Below are 22223 nucleotides of genomic sequence, written 5' to 3'. Positions count from 1 at the left end.
GGTGCAGGTGGAGGGGGTGGATTTTGAGAGGAGGCGGGAGAGGTGCTCAGGATACTGCTGGAGAGGATGGGCGAGCCGAAGAAGCGGCAGCAGGGGCTGGGATTGGAGAGGAGCCGGGGTGGTTTCAATTTTATCACTGAAAATATGACAAATTAATGGCCACCAAAGTTTGGTGGGACTGGGCGATGGGTTAAAAATCTGAAACAGCTGGTACGGGCAATTGACGGGAGTAAAAAGGATGGAGGGAATGTGTCTATCATTGGAACAGTACTTTCCACATAGTAAGCACTTAATAAATGCCATCATTATTATATTGCTGTTTGTACTCTCCCCAGCTCTTAGTACGGTGCCCCTCACAAGGTAAATGTTCAGTACAGATGACTGATTGACTGAGAAGTATTTTTGTCTCTGAGGGCAGAGTTAAATCAATCAGTGCTATTTACTGAGCGTTTACTACATGCAGAGCACTGTACTTGGAAAGTACAACACAACAGAGTTGGTAGACACATTCCCTGCCCATACCAAACTTGCAGTCCAGAGGGGAAGACAGACGTTAATAGAAATAAATTGCAGATATGGATATAGCAGCGTGGCTCAGTGGAAGGAGCCTGGGCTTTGGAGTCAGAGGTCATGGGTTCAAATCCCGGCTCTGCCAATTGTTAGCTGTGTGACTTTGGGCAAGTCACTTCACTTCTCTGGGCCTCAGTTACCTCATCTGGAAAATGGGGATGAAGACCGGGAGCCCCCCGTGGGACAACCTGATCACTTCGTAAACTCCCCAGCGTTTAGAACAGTGCTTTGCACATAGTAAGCACTTAATAAATGCCATTATTATTATTATTACCTCAGAGCTTAGAACAGTGTTTGGCACATAGTAAGTGCTTAACAAAAATCACAGTTATTAAGTATTGTGGGGATGAGGGAGGGGTGGATACCAAGGCCCCAAAGAATAGAAGGCCCCTTCTAGACTGTGAGCCCATTGTTGGGTAGGGACCGTCTCTATATGTTGCCAACTTGTATTTCCCAAGTGCTTACTACAGTGCTCTGCACACAGTAAGCGCTCAATAAATACGATTGAGTGAATGAATGAATACAGATGCAAGTGCAGAGAAGAAGCAGAAGGAAGAGCGAAACGGGGAAAAGAAGGCTTAACTGGGGAGGGCCTCTTGGAGGAGATGTGACCTCAATAAGGCTTTGAAGGTGGGGGGCGGGGGGTGCTGGGGAATATGGAAGGGGAGGAAGTTCCAAGCTAGAGGGAAGACCTGGGAATGGGATCGGCGGTGAGACAGATGAGATGGAGGAATGGTGAGCGAGCTGGCAGAAGAGGAACAGAATGTGTGGTAAGGTGGGGCGGGGTGGGCTCACTGAGCACTTTTAAAGTCGACGGCGAGGAGTTTCTCTTTGTTGCGGAGGTGGATGGGCAACCACTGGAGGTCCTTGACGAGGGGGGGAAACATGGACTGAACTTTTTTGAGAAAAATTATTCTGGCAGCGAAGTGAAGTACAGCCTGGATGGAGAGAGATGGGAGGCGGGGAGGTCAGAGTAGAAGATGAGCTTCCGATTGACATGACAGCATTTTGGATGGAGAGGAAAGGGCGGATTTTAGCGGCGTTGTGAAGGTAAAAAATAAAAATAAAAATAAATGATGGTATTTGTTTAGCGCTTACTATGTGCAAAGCACTGTTCAAAGCACTGGGGGGATACAAGGTGATCAGGTTGTCCCACGTGGGCCACACAGTCTCATTCCCCATTTTATAGATGTGGTAATGCAGGCACAGAAGAAGTTAAGTGACTTGCCCCAAGTCGCACAGAGTACAGTGCTCTGCACACAGTAAGCGCTCAATAACTACGATTGAATGAAAGTGGCGGAACCGGGATTAGAACCCATGACCTCTGACTCCCAAGCCTGGGCTCTTTCCACCGAGCCACGCTGCTTCTCTAAGGTAGAACTAGAACTGACAGGACCGAGTGTGGGGGTAGCGTGAGAGGGGAGTCGAGGTCAATGCCAAAGTTACGGGCTTGTGAGGTAGGGAGGGCAGAGGTATCTTTTACAGAATTGGGAAAGTCAGGGGGAGGACTGGGTTCGGGTGGGAAGATTAGGAGTTTTATTGTGGACACGTTGAGTTTGAGGTGACGGTGGGACATTCAGGTACAGACGTCTCGAAGGCAGGAGGAAATACGAGATTGTGGAGGAGAACGGAGATCAGGGCCGGAGAGTGAAATTTGCTCTACACGCAGTAAGCGCTCAATAAATACATTGAATGAATGGGGATCATCGGGCTAGAGATGGTTGTTGAAGCTGTGGGCGTTCTCCGGAGGAGTGGGTCGAGATGGAGAAGATTAGGGGACCCACAACCAAGCTTGGGGGACCCCCAATGACAGAGGGTGGGAGGCAGAGGTGGGGTCTGCAAAAGAGACTGAGAAGGAGTGGTCAGAGACAAAGGAGGAGAACCAGGAGGGGAGCAGTACAAGCAAGTGAGAGGATGAGTTTAAGATGGATAAAAATAAAAAAAAAATAATGGCATTTATTAAGCGCTTACTATGTGCAAAGCACCGTTCTAAGCGCTGGGGAGGTTACAAGGTGATCAGGTCGTCCCACGGGGGGGCTCGCAGTCTTCATCCCCATTCTACAGATGAGGGAACTGAGGCCCAGAGAAGTGAAGTGACTTGCCCAAAGTCACACAGCTGACAATTGGCGGAGCCGGGATTTGAACCCATGACCTCCGACTCCAAAGCCCGGGCTCTTTCCACTGAGCCACGCTGCTTCTCTGGATGAGATCAGTTTGGGGTTCGGATTTCTGCCAGCAGGAAGCTCTGCACAAGACTGGAGGAGGTGATCCAGGTTAGAGGTCGCTGTGGACAGGGAAAGTATCTACCATCTCTGTTAAACTGTCCTCTCCCGAGCACTTAGTACAGTGCCCTGCACGCAGTCAGCGTTCAGTAAATACCACTGATTGACTGAGATAGATGGAGGGACGGGGGAGGAAGGGATTAAAGTTCCGTGGAGAGGGCAGCATCGAAGGTGTGGATTTTTGTGTCAAGAGAAGGTAGGTTGGGTAAGGAGGACAAATGCGGTAAGATGGCTTTGGAAAGTCGGAGAGGGTGAAAGACTGGAAGTCTCTCTAGGGGAAAGGACGGAGAAGCAGCGTGGTTCAGTGGAAAGATCACAGGCTTGGGAGTCAGAGGTCGCGGGTTCTAATCCCGCCTCCGCCACTTGCAGCTATGTGACTTTAGGCAAGTCACTTAACTTCTCTGTGCCTCAGTTACATCATCTGTAAAATGAGGATTAAGACTGTGAGCCCCAACGTGGGACAACCTGATTACCTTGTATCTACCCCAGCGCTCAGAACAGTGCTTGGCACATAGTAAGCGGTTAACAAATACCATCATCATCATTATTATCATTATTCTTATTCGCCGGGAAGAGAGAGAAGGCCAAGTGACCAGTCTGGTCGGAGAGAGAAATTTCCAAGTTGGGGAGGTTAGAGGCTGTACGGTGGGTAGGGATGATGAGATTGAAAGTCCCCAAAAATCGGTGGAGGAAGAGGGGGAAGTGAGAAAGGAATCAAAGTGGTTAAGAAAGTCGGAGGCGGGGGCCGAGGGGTGGTAGATTGCCACGCCTAGTAGCCTTAGTGGGTGGCAGAGGTGGATGATATTGGCTTCAAAGGAAGGGAAAGAAAAGGATGAGGGATGGTTGAAACCCTTGATAACTCATCTTCCAAGATGTCAGAATCCCCCTCCAAAAGGCCACCAAACACCACCAAGACTCTACAGGCCCCCACCATCCGCTACCAAGATCCCACGGGGCCCCCTCATTCACCTCCAAGACACTACATCCACCTCCAGGACCCCACCGCCAAGACCCCCAAGGTTCTGCGAGACCCCACCCTCCCCTCTTAGACCCTACCACCCGCCTAAAGACTCCACAGGACTCCGCCGTCCACCACCGGGACCCTACGGGACTCCACTACCACCCCCAGGACCCCACAGGACTCTACTGGAGAAGCAGCGTGGCTCAGTGGAAAGAGCCCGGGCTTTGGAGTCAGAGGTCAGGGGTTCGAATCCCATCTCCACCAAATGTCAGCTGAGTGACTTTGGGCAAGTCACTTCACTTCTCTGGGCCTCAGTTACCTCATCTGGAAAACGGGGATTAAGACTGTGAGCCCCCATGGGACAACCTGATCGCCTTGTAACCTCCCCAGCGCTTAGAACGGTGCTTTGCACATAGTAAGCGATTAACAAATACCATTATTATTATTATTACTGTCCATCGCCCAGACCCTATAAGACCCGGCCATCCGCTTAGTACAGTGATCTGCACACAGTAAGCGCTCAATAAATGCAATTGAATAAATGAATCCACTACACCAAGACCTCTCCGCCTACGACCAGGGTTCCACAGGACCCCACGGTCCACCTCTTAGACTATCGTCCACATCGAGACCCCACGAGATGCCACCATCCACCAACAGGACCCCAGCACGGGACTCCAGACTCGTTGTGGGCATGGAATGTGTCTGTTGATTGTTGTACTGCACTTCCCCAAATTGTGGGCAGAAAACGCATCTACCGCTCTGTTAATAATAATAACGATGGCATTTGTTAAGCGCTTACTATGTGCCAAGCACTGCTCTAAGCGCTAGGTTAGATACAAGGTAATCAGCTTGTCCCACGTGGGGCTCACAGTCTTAATCACCATTTTGTAGATAAGGGGACTGAGGTGTAGAGGAGTTAAGTGACTTGCCCCAAGTCACCCAGCTAAGTGGCAGGGGTAGGATTAGAACCCACGACCTCTGACTCTCAAGCCCGTGCTCTTTCCAGTAAGCCACACTGCTCTTTTGGACTGTAGTCTCCCAAGAGCTTAGTACAGTGTCAGTCAGTCTCATTTACTGAGCACTTAACGTGTGCAGAGTGCTTTACTAAGCGCCCAGAAGAGTACGATAGAACAGTAAGCAGACATGTTCCCTGCCCGTAATAAGCTTACAGCCTAGAAGACTGCAGTCATTATGATTCCTCCTTGACTGAGAAGCCCCCTGCCCTCTGTGGCTATGCCCGGGTTCATCGGGAACCCACGAGTCAGAGGACCTGGCATCTAACTTTGGCTTCGCCACTTGCCTGCTTTAGACCCTTCGGTGTCTCTGTTTTCTCATCTGTAAAATGGGGGTTCAATCCCTGTTCTCTCCCCTCCTTAGGCTGGGAGCCCCATGAGAGACAGGGACTGGGTCCGATCTAATCACCTTGTATCTACCGCAGTGCCCGGCATATAGCAGATGCTCAGCAGGTACCCCAATTCTTATTATCTTCACTAACACCCGCCCCCTTCCCTACTTTGCCCACTTTAAAGCCAATTTCCCATCGGCTCTGAGGCTGCAAGAAACCCTCAGATGGGACGGGGGAAGAATGCCCGCGTTGGCAGGGCTGGGGCAGGAGGTGGGGGTGACGGAGAGAGGGGCCGCCATTCAGGGGGGCAAGGGGAAATCTCTGGGTTTGGGATGAGAGGTCGGAGGTCACAGACCCAGGCCGGGGATGGGACGGTCACGGATCTGAACCGCCGTCCACGTCCGCGCCGAGCCAGGGGTTGCAGACCCCAGGGGTCTGCCCAGCCGGGGCCCCGGGACCGACCTGACAACTCCATTCATTCATTCATTCAATCGTATTTATTGAGCGCTTACTGTGTGCAGAACACTGTACTAAGCGCTTGGGAAGTACAAGTTGGCAACATTTAGAGACGGTCCCGACCCAACAGCGGGCTCACAGTCCTTACAAACGTCGGCGGAACGGAGATGGGTGGGGGGTCGGAGGTGGTCGCTGCCTTTTCACTCATAGATCCAGTCGCGGGCACAGGACTCCACGCTGGACCGGGGTCTCCGCCGAGGGAGATGGCCTGGACCAGCAGGTGCGCCTAGCAGTCGGGAGACTCAAGTTCGAGTCCCTCCCTCCGCGCCAGCTTGGGCGAGCAACTCGGCCTCTCTGGGCCTCGGGTTCATCCTCTGTCGGATGGGGGTCGGACCCTCGCTGTCCCTCTCTCCCCTCCCGGAGGCCGGGGTCGGGGGTCCACCCCGTTGGGCCCCTTTCGTATTATCTCCAAAGAAGCCCCGAGCCCAGGGCTCGGCCCAGAGTCCTCGGCCCCTCTGAGACGGGAGCCAACGAACGAAGCAGCCGGGGGCCGGTGACCTCTCGAGCGTCCCGGGTCGGCCCTGTCCCCCCTCCGTTACCGTTACCGTTACTTACCGTTGGGTCCTGGGGGGAAGCCGGGAAGAGGCGATGGCCCATTCATCCCAGGGAGGAGGCCGGCGGGGAGGGCGGGCAGGGCTGGGTAGGTGGTGGGCAGACCCCCGAGGCCCAGCAAGGAAGTGGCCCCGGGCCCGGCATCCCCCGGGCCAGGTGGCAGCGGGCCGGACAGTGCCAGGGCGTCGGCCGCCTTCTTGATGCGGTCCAGCTCCTGCTGGGCCATGAGCTGGCGGACCGTGGTGGGGGCCAAATAGTCTCGCTCGCGGTCCAGCTGGCTGCCCACCGTCTCGCGCACCTTGGCGATGTGCTGGCGGGAGAAGACGTGGTCGCGGACGGAGAGGCGGGCCGAGTACTTGACGCCGCAGAGGCCGCAGTCGGGCCGGGCCCCGCCGTCCGAGCCGGCCTGGGGGGCCTTGCCCGCGTTGACCTTGAACTTCTTCTCCTTGGCTCGGGCGTTCTGGAACCAGACCTGCACCACGCGCTTGGGCAGGCCGATCTCGGCCCCGAGCAGCTCGCACTCCTGCATGGTGGGCGTGCGGTAGTCGCCGAAGCAGGCCTTGAGCACCTTCAGCTGCAGGTTGCTCATCTGCGTGCGGAACCGCTTGTGGCCCGGCCTCTCGCCGCCCCGGGCCCGGAACGGGGGCCCGGAGCCCGGCGGGGCCGGCGAGCCGGGGTCGGCGGCGCTGGACGACTCGCTGCGGTCGGCGCCGTCGTCGGGGTCGTCGGCCGGGAAGGGGCCGGTGTCCGGGTCGCCGCCGCCGCCGCCGCCCCCCCGCGGGGAGGATCGGGGGGCTGGAGGGGAGAGGGGCAGGCAGGGGGAGGAGGGTGGGGTCCTGGTCGTCGGCGTCGGCGGGCCGGGGGCCGGGCCCGGGCCCCGCCTCCGGCTCCTCGGCCGCGGCGGCGTCGCTGACGGCCGTGTTGACGGACGACGTCTCGTCCGGCTCGGCCCGGCCCTGGTCGTCACCAGCCTCGGCCGGAGGGGCCCCGGCGGTCGCGGCCTCCGCCTCATCCTCGTCCTCATCCTCGTCATCCTCCTCCTCCTCCTCCTCCCCGTCCTCCGCCTCCTCCTCCTCCTCCTCCTCGTCCTCCTCGTCGTCCCCCTCGCCGGGCCCGCCTCCCGCCGGGCCAGGGCGGCCCCGCGGGGAGCGGGCGGGCGCGGGCCTGCCCTGGCCGGCCGGGTCCGCCTTGGCCAGCGCCAGCGCCGGGCAGTCGAAGAAGACGTACTGGCGGGGGACGCCGTCGGGCCCGTCGTCCGGGGCCGGAACGGGGCTGGGCGGGAGGCCGGAGCCCGCCCGCCGACCCTCGCTCCAGTGGCGCGAGCGCACGTGGCTCTCGAGGGCCGACTTGGCCTTGAAGAGGGCGCGGCAGAAGGGGCAGCGTCGGTGGGCCTGGGCGGGGCCCAGGGCGCGGAACTGGCCCTTCCGCTCGCGGGCCCGCGTGTTCTGGAACCAGACCTGCACCACGCGCTTCTTGAGGCCCACCTCGCGGGCGATGTGGTCCAGCATCTTCCTGGTGGGGTTGGAGTCCAGCAGGTACTTCTCGTACAGGACCTCCAGCTGCTCGGGGGTGATGGTGGTCCGCAGGCGCTTGTCCCGGTGCTGGTCCTCTCCCACCCCGCCGCCCGCCCCGGACCCCGCCGCCGCCGCGTCGTCCCGCTCCTCGGGCTTCCTCTTCGGGGGGCCGGCGGGCGGGGTGCCCGCCGGCGGGGGCGGCGGGGCCAGCGGGGAGGCCAGCAGCGGGTTGCCCGGGTCGAAGATGACGTAGGGCAGGTCGACGGGCCGCTCGAGGAAGGGCGAGTGCAGGAACTGGTTCTGGGCCGCCAGGAAGTGCACGTGCTGGTGTTCCTGCCAGAGCCGCAGGCTGGGCAAGGCCACGCGACACTGGTCGCACTGGTACTGCAGCAGCGGCGGAGGTAGAGTCGGGGGGAGCGGCGCCAGGGAGAGCGGCGGTGGCGGTGGAGGCGGCGGGGCCGCGGTCCGCCCGGGCCCGTCGGCGGGCGGGGGCGGCGTCCGGGTGGGCTCCGGCTCGGGCGAGCGGGCGGGCGGGGTGGCGGCGGCCTCCGGGGGCTCGTCGGCCGGGCTCTCGTCCGGGGCCTCGTCGTCCTCGTCCTTGTAGCAGTGCTTCTTCTGGTGGGTGATGAGGTCGAAGATGCGCGGGAAGACCCCGCCGCACTTCTTGCACTGGTACTGGAGGTTGGCCGTGCGGACGTAGCGCTCGTTGGTCAGCTCCCGCTTCTCGCTGTCCTTGGCCTCGGCCTGGTTCTCGTACGTCTTGCGGGCCTTCTGCCGGGCGTTCTGGAACCAGACCACGATGACCCGCGTGGGCAGGTTGAGGACCGTGGACAGCTGTTCGATCTCGTCGTCCTTGGGGTAGGCGTTGGTGTCGAAGAAGTCCTGCAGGACCCGCAGCTGGTAGTCGGTGAACCGGGTGCGGGACGACCTCTTCCCGAAGGCCGCCGGGTCGGCCTTGGAGGGGTCCGGCGGGGCCGGCGGGGGGTCGGGCTGCGGCTCGTCCAGGGCCGCGACCGGGGGGTTGCTGAAGTTGTAGGGCGAGTCCTTGTTCCTCTGCCGCTCCTTGAAGAGCGTGTTGCGGAACCAGTGCTTGATGACCTTCTGGGAGAGGCCGGACTTGCCCGCCATCTCCTGCACCTGCTCCTCGCCGGGGGAGTTGTTGATGTCGAAGTAGGCCCGCAGCACCTTCAGCTGGTCGTCCGTGATGCGCGTCCGCGGCCGCTTGAACTGCGCGGCGTGGCGCAGGGCGACGGGGTCCAGGCCCAGCTGCTGCTGGCACAGCCGGCTCAGGTCCGCCGCCAGGGCGTCCACGGGGGTCAGCTGCAGGGCCAGCTGCGGGGCCAGGGCCGGGTGCTGGACCGACGGCATCATGAGGGGCGGGAACAGCGGGAGGTCCAGGGTCACGGGCAGCTGGACGGCCGGCGGGGCCGGCGCGGGGGGCGGCGGAGGGGGCGGCGGAGGCGGCGGGGGCGGCGGCGGCGGGGGCGGCGGCGGGGCCGGGGCGGCCGGCGGCGGGGCGGGCGAGGCCGCGGCGGCGGGCCGGGGGGCCGCCGGGGGCTCGGGCGACGGGGGCGAGATGGGGTACTGCTTGTCGTAGGCCTCCCGGTAGCGGCGGGCGAACTTCTCCAGCGCCCCGTGGGGGAGGAGCTGCCCGTGCACGTGCTCCTGGTGGCTCTTGAGGATCAGGGCGTTGGAGAAGAGCTTGGCGCAGGCGCCGCACTCCAGCTTGGCCGGACCCTCGCCCTCGGCCCCCGCCGGCCGGCCTCTCTTCTGGGCCTTCTGGCGGTTCTCGTTGTACTGGATGACCAGCTCGAAGCCGAAGTTCTCCAGCAGGGCCTTGGCCGCGTTGGCCCGGGCGCCCGAGGCGATGCGCGGGGGCGGCACGCCGGCCTCGCCCGCCCGGGGCCTCTTCCCCTCGCGGAGCCCCTCGACCTCACCCGTCGGCTCGCGTCCGGGCGGCTCGGGCGCCTCCGCCGCCTCCCGGCGCCCCGGCGGGTCCCGGCCGGACGGTCGGTCCGCCGCGCCGCCCGGCTCGGGCTTCGGCCCCCGGCCCGGGGGTGGCGGCGGCGGCGGCGGGGGCGGCGGCGGGGGCTTCGAGGGAGGGACGGGGGGGATCTGCAGCTGGGAGTGGCCGCCGCGGTGCTGCCCCTGCAGCTGCTGCTTCAGATCTTCGAACGGGGAGCCGGCCGGGCCGGGCAGGGCGCACGGGGAGGCCCCCGGAGGCCCCAGGTCCGGGCCCAGCCCGAAGTCGGCGCCGGGGAGGTAGAACGGGAAGAGGAACTGGGGCTGCTGGAACTGCAGCAGCGCCTCGGGGGTCACGGGGAAGTGCGGCAGGAAAGCGGGGTGGAGAAACTGAGGCGGGAAGAAGGCCGTGGCCGCCGCGGCCGCGGCCTGCTGCTGCTGGAACTCGTGCTGCAGCTGCGCCTGCAGCTGGGCCGGGGCCGGGGGCGGGGGGCCCGCGGGGAGGTCGGGCGTCTGCTTCTTGTGGAACTCTTTGGCATCGGAGGGGGGCGGGTCCTTGGTGGGGCCGTCGGCCGGCAGGCCGGGGCTCCCGTCCAGCCGGGCGGCCCGGGCCTTGGTCTGGTGCAGGACGGAGCGGAGGTGGATCTCCAGGGTGGACGCCTGGCTGTAGGCCACGCTGCAGACGCCGCACTTGTACGGCTTGTGGTCGGCGGCCCCGGCGGGCCCGTCGGCCGGCCCGGGGCTGCCGGACGCCTCGCGGAGGACCCTCTTCAGCTTGTGCAGGTGGGAGACGGAGTTGTAGTGCACCAGCAGGATGTTCTTCTGCGTGAAGGACTCCTTACACACCGTGCACTTGTAGGGCCGCGACGGGTCGAGGAACTTCTCCACGGTGACGTTGGGCCCCTTGCGGAAGGGCAGGGTCCGCTTGGGCTCCACGCCTGGCTCCTCGGCCGGGGGGCCGCCCTCCGCGCCGCCAGCCTCCTCCGCCTCCTCCGCCGCCTCGGGGTCCCGGGCCGGCTCGTCGGGGGCCGCGTCGGGCCAGCCCAGGTCGCCGGGCAGGGCGGCGCAGAGCTGCCGCAGCTCGGGCTCGCCCAGCTCCGGGTGGGCGGCCTCCAGGTGACGGCGCAGGGCCGGTGGCGAGCGGAAGCTGCGCGGGCAGAGGCCGCACGTGGCCGCGGCCCGCAGGGCCTGGTGCCGCTGCTGCCCGGGCAGCTGCGGCGTCTTGAACGCCAGGCCGCGGGGCCCGCAGCGGGAGCCGGCCCCCGGGCGGTCGGCCCCGGGCGGAGGCCGTCGCCGCTCCCGCTCGGCCGGGGGGTCGGGCCCGGGCAGCGCGGCGTCCGGGCCGCCATCGCCGGTCCGGCTCCACTCGGGCGCGTCGGACTCTTCCGGGGGACGCGGGGGCGGCGGCTCCTCCTCGCTCTTGATCTCCAGCCCCGTCTTGGAGGCCTCGAGGCCTGGGACGCCCGGGTCGCCCGTCGGACCGTCGTCACCTGCGGAGCCGGTGGGGGGGGACGGAGGGCTGCTGTCAGTCAATCTGTCGATCATATCCATCGAGCGCTTACCGGGTGCGCGGCGCTGGACTGAGCGCTTTGGAGAGGACAACGGAACCGTCGCATTCTAGACCGTGAGCCCGCTGTTGGGCAGGGACCGTCTCTATACGTTGCCGACTTTTACTTCCTAAGTCCTCAGTACAGTGCTCTGCACACAGTAAGCGCTCAGTAAAGATGATTGCATGAATTTCCTGCCCACAACGAGCAGACAGTTTAGAAGGGGAGACTGATGTTAAGATACACCAATAAAGTTCCAGATCTGGGCCTAAGCGGTGGGGGGCTGGGAACAAGTCCCGGGGAGGCAGAAGGGAGTGGGAGAAGGGGAAAGGGGGGCTGAGTCAGGGAAGGCCCCTTGGAGGAGATGGGCCTTCGGTAAGGTTTCGAAGGTGGGGAGACTAACTGTCGGATATGAAGAGGGAGGGCGTTCCAGGCCGGAGGCAAGATGTGGGTGAGAGGTCAGCGGCGAGATAGATGCGACGGAGGCCCAGGGAGAAGGTTGGCATTGGACAAATCAAGTGTGCGGGCTGGGCTGGATTAGGAGAGTATTGAGGTGAGGCAGGAGGGGGCAAGGGAGTGGACTGCTTTAAAGCCAGTGGTGAGGCGTTTCTGTTTGATGCGGTGGTTCACAGGTGACCACTGGATGTTCTTGAGGAGAGGGGAAACACAGCCTGAACGTTTTTGTAGAAAAGTGATCCAGGCAAGTAGAGTGAATTACGGACTGGAGTGGGGAGAGACGGGGTCATTGAGGAGGCTGATACAGTAATCAAGGAGACATATGATAAGTGCCCGGACTAATGTGGTAGTGGTTTGGATGGAGAGGATAGGACGGATTTTAGCCGTGTTGTGAAGGAGAGACCAACAGGATTTAGTGACGGATTGACTATGTGGGTTGAATGAGGAGGAGGAGTCAAGGATAACGCCGATATTATGGGCTTGTGAGATGGGAAGGATGGTGGTACCGTCTACAGTAATGGGAAATTCAGGGGAAGGGTTTGGGTGTCCGGCAGCATGGACCATTCCCCCCCCCGCCACTGGGTGAGGGGCGGGGACCCCGCGTTTCTCTCCCTCCGATCCTGCCCCGGGTCGGCAACACGTCCAGCCGGGCCCGAGGCTCAATCTCCGATGGCGGCACCCCTCCAGCCCTGGGACCGTCTGACCCCCAGGGACTTTCGCCAGGTGACCCAGTACAGACCCTCCCCTGATCCCCTCTAGACTGTATGCTAGCTGAGGGCAGGGAATGCATCTGTTTATCGATCTCTCCCAAGTGCTTAGTACAGCGCTCTGCACACAGTAAGTGTTCAGTAAATGCAATCCAATGAATTAATGAATGCCTCGGGGGGAACAGATCCAGGGGGGAGGATCTTGGGGTCAGGGCCTGGGAAGATCGGTCAGGCTGGAGCGCTCTGGGCATTGGTGAATTCCCCGCCTCCTCCTCCTCTTCCCCCACTTTCTCCGCTTTCTCCTCTTCCTCGTCCTGAAGGCACAGCCACCCTGTCATCACCTGGGCTCCTGGACTCTCACTATCTTTGCCGAGCCCGTCCACCTCCCCTGTTAGACTACCGGCTCTTATGGGGTGGGGCTCAACTTTAGCTTTTCCCACGGTACTCGGCTAAGTGTTCGGACCGATCCGTTTGGGGGGCCTAGGCCGGGCTTCCCTAGCGACCAGCGAGGTGAACATCTGCGGGAGAGTCCCCCCGGCCTCCCGCCCCTCAACTCTTTGGGGTGGGCGTCTGCCCCGAGGTGGGCCAGGGTGGAGCGGACGCACCTGGCCGTCTCCCAACTCCCTCGGCGGCCAGCGAGGCCGGCGTTTCGTGCTCGGACTTGTCGGCCGCGGACGTGGGAAGCAGCAGGGTGGGGGGCACCAGAGCATCCGGGACGGGAACCTGCGGAAAGTGAGAGGGCGGCATGACACCCGCCGGTAGACCCCGCCTGGCACCGAAGGCGGCCTCGCCCACCCCATCCCCGCCTGGCACAGAATGGCCCACGGCATCTCCGAGGAACCTCTGTGCCCGCTGCGGCTCCCGTCCATCGCGGGTCTGTGTGAGAGCGTCGTCCCCCTCTCCATCCCCCCATCTTACCTCCTTCCCTTCCCCACAGCACCTGTATATATGTTTGTACGTATTTATTACTCTATTTATTTATTTATTTTACTTGTACATATTTATTCTATTTATTTTATTTTGTTAGTATGTTTGGTTTTGTTCTCTGTCTCCCCCTTTTAGACTGTGAGCCCACTGTTGGGTAGGGACCGCCTCTAGATGTTGCCAACTTGTACTTCCCAAGCGCTTAGTACAGTGCTCTGCACCCAGTAAGCGCTCAACAAATATGATCGATGATGTGGGAAACCACGTCCAGCGTCGAGCCCGATCCCTGGGCGCCCCGTCCGCCCCGTCCCCCGCCGCCCACCGCCGCGCCGCTGGTGTTCTTACGCTAAGGAGCAGCTTCTCCACGCAGTCGGGGGCCACGCTGTGCAAGTGGGTGAGATGGAGCTGCAGGTGCATTTTGCTGCTGAGGACGTCCTGGCAGAGGGGACAGCAGATGACCGGCTGCATGGAGTGCTGGGACAGGACGTGCACCTGGATGCGGCTGGGGTCCCTGCTGTTGTAGTTACAGTAAGGGCACTGATAAAACTGGAAAAGAGCCAACGGAGACGGCGGCAGCGGGTTAGGAGGCCCCCGTCCTTCCATCGCGACGCTCCGGGGCCCCGCTCACCGCCTCCCGGCCCGTGGGACCACCCCGCCCGGCTGGAGGCGACTTTCTGCCGAGGGAGCGGGCCCAGATACCTGCTCGGGGCAGAACTTTCTGTCCTCGGCGGAGCCGGGCCGTTTAGCCGGACCATCCTCCTCCTCTTCCGGTGGCAGGAGCGTTTTCGTCCCTACCCCGACGGTGACCTTGATCGCCTTCTCCGGGGTGCCTCGCCCTGTCGCCAACACACAAAACGGCACCACAACATCAGGGCCGTGACGACGCTCCCACCTGTCTCCCACCGGGCTCCCACGGGAAGTGGATCCATTTCCGAGCCTCTGGGATCGATGGGCAAAAGCGGCGGTACTTGTTCGGCACTCGCTATAATAATAATGATGGTATTTATCAAGCGCTTACTATGTGCAAAGCACTGTTCTAAGCGCTGGGGAGGTTACGAGGTGATCAGATTGTCCCACGTGGGGCTCACAGTCTTCATCCCCATTTTACAGATGAGGTAACTGAGGCACAGAGAGTCAATCAATCAATCAATCAATCAATCAATCGTATTTATTGAGCGCTTACTGTGTGCACAGCACTGTACTAAGCACTTGGGAAGTACCAGTTGGCAACATATAGAGACAGTCCCTACCCAACAGTGGGCTCACAGTCTAGAAGAAGCCAAGTGACTTGCCCAAAGTTACATTATGTGCCAAACACTGCGCTGAGCACACGAGATCGTGATGACTATAACACGTGGCATTTGTCTAGCGCTTAATGTGATGATGATGATGATGATTGTGGTATTTGTTAAGCTCTGACTGTGGGCAGGGAATGTGTCTGTTTAGTGTTTCATTGTACTCTCCCAAGTGCTTAGTGCAGTGCTCTGCACACGGTAAGCGCTCGATAGATATGATTGAATGAATGAGTGTGCCAAGCACTGTACTAAGTGCTGGGGTGAATACAAGCAAGTCAAGTGGGAGCCGGTCCCTGTCCCACATGGGCCTCATGGTCTTAAACTGAGTTCTTGGGCAGTGTGGCTCTGTGGAAAGAGCTTGGGCTTTGGAGTCCGAGGTCATGGGTTCAAATCCTGGCTCCGCCAACTCTCAGCTGTGGGACTTTGGGCAAGTCACTTCCCTTCTCTGGCCTCATTTACCTCATCTGTCAAATGGGGATTAAGATTGTGAGCCCCATGTGGGACAACCTGAACACCTTGTATTCCCCCAGTGCTTAGAACAGTGCTTGGCACATAGTAAGTGCTTAACAAATACCATCATTATTATTATTATTAATAAACATACATAGTACCCACCCACAATAAGCTTACAGTCTAGAGGGTGTCTGCCTTGGATCTCTAGTATCTACCTCGTGGCTTGGCTCCTCTTAACGGCTGAGGAAATAGTGTGGCCTAGTGGATAGAACATGAGGCTGGGTGTCAGAAGGACCTGGGTTCTAAACCCGGCTCCGCCACATGACTGCTGCATGACCTTGGGCAAGTCATTTCACTTCTCTGGGCCTCAGCTACCTCATCCGTAAAATGGGGACTAAAAGTATGAGTCCCATGTGGGGCAGGGACTGCGTCCAACCTGATTAACTTGTATCTACCCCAGTGCTTAGAACAGTGCTTGGCACATAGTAAGAGCTTAACAACTACCGCAACCATTATTATCATTATTATTATTATTATTATCATTATTATTATCCTACTGCTCTGCTGAGGGATCTTAACCTTGGGAAACAGCGGGGACTTCTAAAAAGACCCCGAGACTGGGAGGCAGAGGTCCTGGGTTTTAATCTTGGCTTTGCCATTTGCTTGCCAGGTGAACTTGGGTGAGTCACTTCACTTCTCTGGGCCTCAGTTTCCTCAACTGAAGAATGAGGACTCTACACCTGTTATCCCTCCTACCTAGACTGTGAGCCCCATGTGGAAAGGAACTGTATGCGGCACGATTAACTTTTATCTACGCCTGGGCTTAGGACAGTGCTTGACACATAGCAACCGTTTTACAAAAAACATTAAAAAAAAAAATCACTTCACCTCTCTGGGCCTCAGTTTCCTCATCCATGAAACGGGGATTAACACATCCAATCCGTCACCAAAACCTGCCAGTCTCACCTCCAAAACATCGTCAAGATCCACCCGTTTCTCTCAATCCAAACCACTACCTTGCTGGTTCAATCTCTCATCCTATCCCGACTGGATTACTGCAACAGTCTCCTCTCTGATCTCCCATCCTCCTGTCTCTCCCCACTTCAGTCTATACTTCACTCTGCTGCCCGGATCATCTCTGTACAGAAACGCTCTGGGCACGTCACTCCCCTCCTCAAAAACTCCAGTGGCTGCCTGTCAACCTATGAATCAAGTAAAAACTTCTCACTCTCGGCTTCAAGGCTGTCCATCACCTCGCCCCCTCCTACCTCACCTCCCTTCTCTAGCCCAGCCCGCACCCTCCGCTCCTCTGCCACCGCTCACCTCTTCTCTGGGCCTCATTCTCGCCCGTCCCGCTGTCGACCCCCGGCCCACATCCTCCCCCTGGCCCGGAGTGCCCTCCCTCTGCACATCCGCCAAGCTAGCTCTCTTCCTCCCTTCAAAGCCCTACTGAAAGCTCACCTCTTCCAGGAAGCCTTCCCAGACTGAGCCCTCTTTTTCCTCTCCTCCTCCCCATCGCCCCCGCCCTACCTCCTTCCCCTCCCCACAGCACCTGTATATATTTGTACAGATTTAACACTCTATTTTACTTGTACATATTTACTATTCTATTTATTTTGTTAGTGATGTGCATATAGCTTTGATTCCATTTATTCTGACGATTTTGACACCTGTCTACGTGTTTTGTTGTCCGTCTCCCCCATCTAGACTGTGAACCCGTTGTTGGGTAGGGACCGTCTCTAGATGTTGCCGACTTGGACTTCCCGAGCTCTTAGTCCAGTGCTCTGCACACAGTAAGCGCTCAATAAATACGACTGAATGAATGAACAAATGAATTAAATACCTGTCCCCGCCTCCTACTTGAGAGGTGAATACTCCCCCATTGTAACCCAGCCTGCACACTTGGCTCCTCTAACACCAACCTTCTCACTGGACCTCCATCTCATCTATCTCGCCACCGGCCTCTTGCCCACATCCTGCCTCTGGCCTGGGACATCCTCCCTCCTCAAATCCCACAGAGGATGACTCTTCCCCTGCTTCGAAGCCTTATCGAAGGCCCATCTCCTCCAAGAGGCCTTCCCCGACTAAGCCCTTCTTTCCCCTTCTCCCGCTCCCTTCTGCGTCGCCCTGACTCGCTCCCTTTCTTCATCCCCCCTCCCAGCCCCGCAGCATTTATGTCCATAGCGGTCATTTATTTAGTTCCACTAATGTCTGTCTCCCCTTCTAGGCTGTAAGCTCACTGCGGGCGGGGAATGTGTCAGTTTATTGTTCTACTGTAATAATGATAATAATAATAATGGCATTTTTTAAGCGCTTACTATGTGCAAAGCGCTGTTCTAAGCACTGGGGAGGTTACACGGTGATCAGGTTGTCCCACGGGGGGCTCGCAGTCTTCATTCCCATTTTACAGATGAGGGAACTGAGGCCCAGAGAAGTGACTTGCCAAAAGTCACGCAGCTGACAAGTGGCGGAGCAGGGATTTGAACCCATGACCTCTGACTCCAAAGCCCGGGCTCTTTCCACTGAGCCACGCTGCTTCTCTACTGTACTCTCCCAGGCTCTTAGTACAGTGCTCTGCACACAGTAAGCACTCACTAAATGCAACCAAGCGAGTGAATGAACGAATGACAGGGATTGGGTCAAGCGCAACGATTCTTTTAGACTGTGAGCCCACTTTAAGACTGTGAGCCCACTGTTGGGTAGGGACTGTCTCTATATGTTGCCGACTTGTATTTCCCAAGCGCTTAGTACAGTGCTCTGCACACAGTAAGCGCTCAATAAATACGATTGATGATGATTCTGACCCTTCCCCGGCGCTCAGTTCAGTGCTTGGCACCTAGGAAGCGCTTACCCCATAGAGCATCCGTCCTTAGGCTCCCAGCGATTTCAAGTGAGACGGAGCAAAGCGCTAACCTTTTGTCGCGTGTGTGGCTGGCGGAAAACGGCCCTCGGAAAATGCAAGATCACACTTGTATTCCGTCCCTCGGCCGAGGGGACTCTATCGATACCTTTCAGAAGGGAGTCCTCTCCCTCCTGTTTAGATAACCTCGGGTTGCCTTCAAAGATTAATCGATGACAGAGACCTCCCACCAGCATCTCCAGCGGACTTCGACACGGAACGGAATCGACTCCTCCCTCGGCCAATCCTGCCGCTCGGGTTGCGCTGGCAACGGCCCCCCGGCCCACGGCGGCGAGGGGAGACCCCAGGGAGAGGCGGCGGTCTCCCGCCCGACACGAAGCCTCCTTTTCCAGCCAATCGCATCCTGTCACGGCACCGTCCCACCTTCTCGCTGCTGTTTATCCTGAAGATTTCTAATTTTAACTTTCAATTTGCACCCTCTTCCAGTCAATTCGAGACGGAATGATTTCCCGGGCGAGGAGGCCGTCACCGGACCACGTCCGAGGGCGACGGAGCCAAGCCGTCGACCCCCACCGGCACGGCCGCAAACAGAGACCGGGCCTGAGTGCGGCCCCCGATTGGGACTGGGTCCAACTTGATAAACCTGTAAGCACCCAGTGCTTAGAACAGTGCTTGGCACAGAGTAAGCGCTTAACTAATACCATAAAACAAGCAAAACAAACAAGTTCCAACCGCGGGAGGCTCGTGGAATGAAGGCAGTGCACCTCGATGACCGAAAACCCGGTTTCCATTTGAACGTAAGGACAGAGGGGATGAGAGGCAGTATGAAAAAGAACAAAGAAAATCCATCCCCTCTCCTCTCGGGGGGCGGGAGGGGCAGAACACTAGAAGGCAGAGGAAGGGTGTGAATTATGTGTACTTCCCAAGCACTTAGTACAGTGCTCTGCACACAGTAAGCGCTCAAGAAATAGAATTGAATGAATGAATCCCCGCCCCCAGAAGAAAGCGGAAATGATAGGGATGGATGGATGTTGTTCATTCATTCATTCAATCGTATTTATTGAGTGCTTACTGTGTGCAGAGCACTGTACTAAGCGCTTGGGAAGTACAAGTTTGCAACCTATAGAGACGGTCCCTACCCAACAGCGGGCTCACAGTGACTGGGTTCCCTCCGCCTTTCTGATTAGCCGGGATTTTTTTCCAGTCGGCCGCCGAGAAGCGAGGCCATGGGACGGCCAGAGAGATCCCAGGCCGTGCGTCTCCCTGAGCACAGACGCCTCCTTCCCCTTCCTCGAACCCATTCTGGTTCCGACTGACTCGAATAGAGGGATCCAATCCCGGGACTCATTTAATAATAATGATGATGATGGCATTGGCTAAGCACTTGCTAAGCACTGGAGTAGACACAGGTTGGACACGGTCCCTGTCCCACACAGGGTTCACGATCTTAATCCCCATTTTCAGATGAGGGAACTGAGGCACAGAGAAGGGACTTGCCAAGGTCACACAGCAGACAAGTGGTGGAGTCAGGATTCTTATTATTAATAATAACAATTAATAATTATGGTATTTGTTAAGCGCTTACGATGTGCAAGGCACCGTACTAAGTGCTGGGATGGATACAAGCAAATGAGAGTCCCTGTTCGCAGTGGGGCTCACGGCCTCAATCCCCACTTAACTGAGGTAACTGAGGTACAGTACAGTGCTCCGCACACAGTAAGCGCTCAATAAATACGATTGATGATGATGAGGTACAAAGAAGTTAACTGACTTGCCCAAGGTCACACAGCAGACCAGTGGCGGAGCCAAGGTTAATAATAATAATAATAATAATAATTAATAATTATGGTACTGTTAAGCACTTACTGTATGCAAGGCACTGTACTAAGCACTGGGATGGATACAAGCAAATCAGAGTCCCTGTCCCATGTGGGGCTCACAGTCTCAATCCCCATTTTACAGATGAGGTGACTGAGGCGCAGAGAAGTTAAGTGACTTGCCCAAGGTCATACAGCAGGCAAGCGGTGGAGCCGGAATTAGAACCCATGACCTTCTGACCCCCAAGACTGGGCTCCAGCCACTAGCACTGGAGCACAGCGAGGAGAGCTAGTCAACTAGGGAGGCGGAAGGCAACTCGGAAAATGCAGTGACGGGTTTCCGGTCACTGCTTGAGATCAAATTCTGGACTTGCCCAAATTCTTGCCCACAGTCGAATTCTAGACTGTGAGCCCGCTGTTGGGTAGGGACCGTCTCTATATTCATTCAATCGTATTTACTGAGCGCTTACTGTGTGCAGAGCACTGTACTAAGCACTTGGGGAGTACAAGTTGGCAACATCTAGAGATTGTCCCTACCCAACAGTGGGCTCGCAGTCTAGAAGGGGGAGACAGACAACAAAACAAAACGTATTAACAAATGAAATAAATAGAATAAATATGTACAAATAAAATAGAGTAATAAATACGTACAAACGTGTATATATATATATATACAGGTGCTGTGGGGAGGGGAAGGAGGTAAGGCAGAGGGACTGGGGAGGGGGAGAGGAAAAAGGGGGCTCAGTGTGGGAAGGCCTCCTGGAGGAGGTGAGCTGTGAGGAGCCGACTTGTACTTCCCAAGCACCTAGTACAGTGCTCTACACACAGTAAGCGCTCAATAAATACGACTGAATGAATGAATTCACGATCCTCCATTATTGGACTGGTCATCAAACCAACCCCCTCCCCCGGGTTTCCCTTTCCCCTCTCAGCTCTCCGCTGGCTCCCTGTTCACACCCTCCCATCCCGGAGAAAGAAGCAGCATGGCTCCGTGGAAAGAGCCCGGGCTTTGGAGTCAGAGGTCGGGGGTTCAAATCCCCATTTTACAGGTTCATTCATTCATTCAATCATATTTATTGAGCGCTTACTGTGCGCAGAGCACTGTACTAAGCGCTTGGGAAGTACAAGTTGGTAACACATAGAGATGGTCCCTATCCAACAGTGGGCTCACAGTCTAGAAGGGGGAGATGAAACCACTTCTGTATTTTTACCAAGAAAACTCTCTGGAAACGCCACCGGAATGATTGCAGATGGAGAGCAGGGCGTTCTGGGAGAGATAATAATAATAATAATGATGATAATGATGGCATTTATTAAGCGCTTACTATGTGCAAAGCACTGTTCTAAGTGCTGGGGAGTTTCCAAGGTGATCAGGTTGTCCCACGGGGCTCACAGTCTTCATCCCATTTTACAGATGAGGGAACTGAGGCCCAGAGAAGTTAAGTAAACTTGCCCAAAGTCACACAGATGACAAGTGATGGAGCCGGGACTTGAACCCATGACCTCTGACTCCAAAGCCCGAGCTCTTTCCTCTGAGCCTCTGTGTCCGTGATGTCGGAAACTTGACGGCATAAGACAAGACAACTGAGGCTCAGAGTAGTGAAGTGACTAGTCCAAGGTCACCCAGCCGACAAGTGGCGGAGCTGGGATCAGACCCCAATATGTTAGTATGTTTGGTTTTGTTCTCTGTCTCCTGCTTCTAGACTGTGAGCCCGCTGTTGGGTAGGGACCGTCTCTATATGTTGCCAACTTGTACTTCCCAAGTGCTTAGTACAGTGCTCTGCACACAGTAAGCGCTCAATAAATACGACTGAATGAATGAATCAAGTCATTCTGATACCCAGGCCCGTGCTCTGTCCACTAAACCGTGCTGCTTTTCAAGACGGCAGTGTGAAAAATGTTTACAGTTTGGGGCGAGCGGGGGAAAGTAAGCTCCTCCCCGCCACCCAGCCGAACCCCGGATACCTCCCTACAAAGCTCCACGTGTGATCGGGTCGGGCAACTCAACGCCAAGTGATCCCCGAATTCTAATTACTGGTGTAGTGTTCCTTCTAATTATCCTAGAATGAAAGAATAATTTTAATTGCAATAATGAAGGTTAATTTCCATCTTCCTCCTGTTTACCACCTTATTAAAATCCGCTCCTCTCAGCCACGGTGGGGACGTATTCCACTTTCAATGCAAATGGATTAATCTGGATAAACTCCATATTAATTCTCACACCGCATAGAGCTGTAATTTGGATTATAATTAATCTAAAGTGGCACTAGATTTCAATGACAATATAAATGAGGCATTAGGAGGCTTTTGTGCCACCGATGAATATTCAAGCCGGAGAAAGGGCCTCTGCTCAGGGGGGCCGAGATCGGAGACGTGGGCTGGACGCTGGGGTCCGGAACGGGGGACCCCCTTCTCTCACCTCCCACGGCCTGAACCCAGCGGGGAAGAGTCCCGCTGGC

General features: G+C 57.6%; 1 protein-coding gene across 1 annotated transcript in view; it reads right to left on the bottom strand.

Annotated features, from left to right (window-relative positions):
• Positions 1-22223, bottom strand: part of ZFHX4 (zinc finger homeobox 4) — a 144666-nt gene that overhangs the window by 5780 nt on the left and 116663 nt on the right. Inside the window, exons 7-14 of the mRNA XM_038766534.1 lie at positions 14039-14175; positions 13685-13885; positions 13021-13138; positions 9850-11195; positions 9241-9780; positions 7354-9153; positions 7095-7200; positions 6233-7024 (exon numbers count right to left, since the gene is read on the bottom strand). Coding sequence (XP_038622462.1) covers positions 6233-7024; positions 7095-7200; positions 7354-9153; positions 9241-9780; positions 9850-11195; positions 13021-13138; positions 13685-13885; positions 14039-14175 — 5040 coding nt within the window. The remainder of the gene's footprint in view (positions 1-6232; positions 7025-7094; positions 7201-7353; positions 9154-9240; positions 9781-9849; positions 11196-13020; positions 13139-13684; positions 13886-14038; positions 14176-22223) is intronic.

This window comes from Tachyglossus aculeatus, chromosome 25 (genome assembly GCF_015852505.1).
Source record: "Tachyglossus aculeatus isolate mTacAcu1 chromosome 25, mTacAcu1.pri, whole genome shotgun sequence".
Lineage (NCBI taxonomy): Eukaryota > Metazoa > Chordata > Mammalia > Monotremata > Tachyglossidae > Tachyglossus > Tachyglossus aculeatus.
Note: the sequence above shows the minus strand (reverse complement) of the source record. Positions and strands in the feature narration are given on the sequence as shown.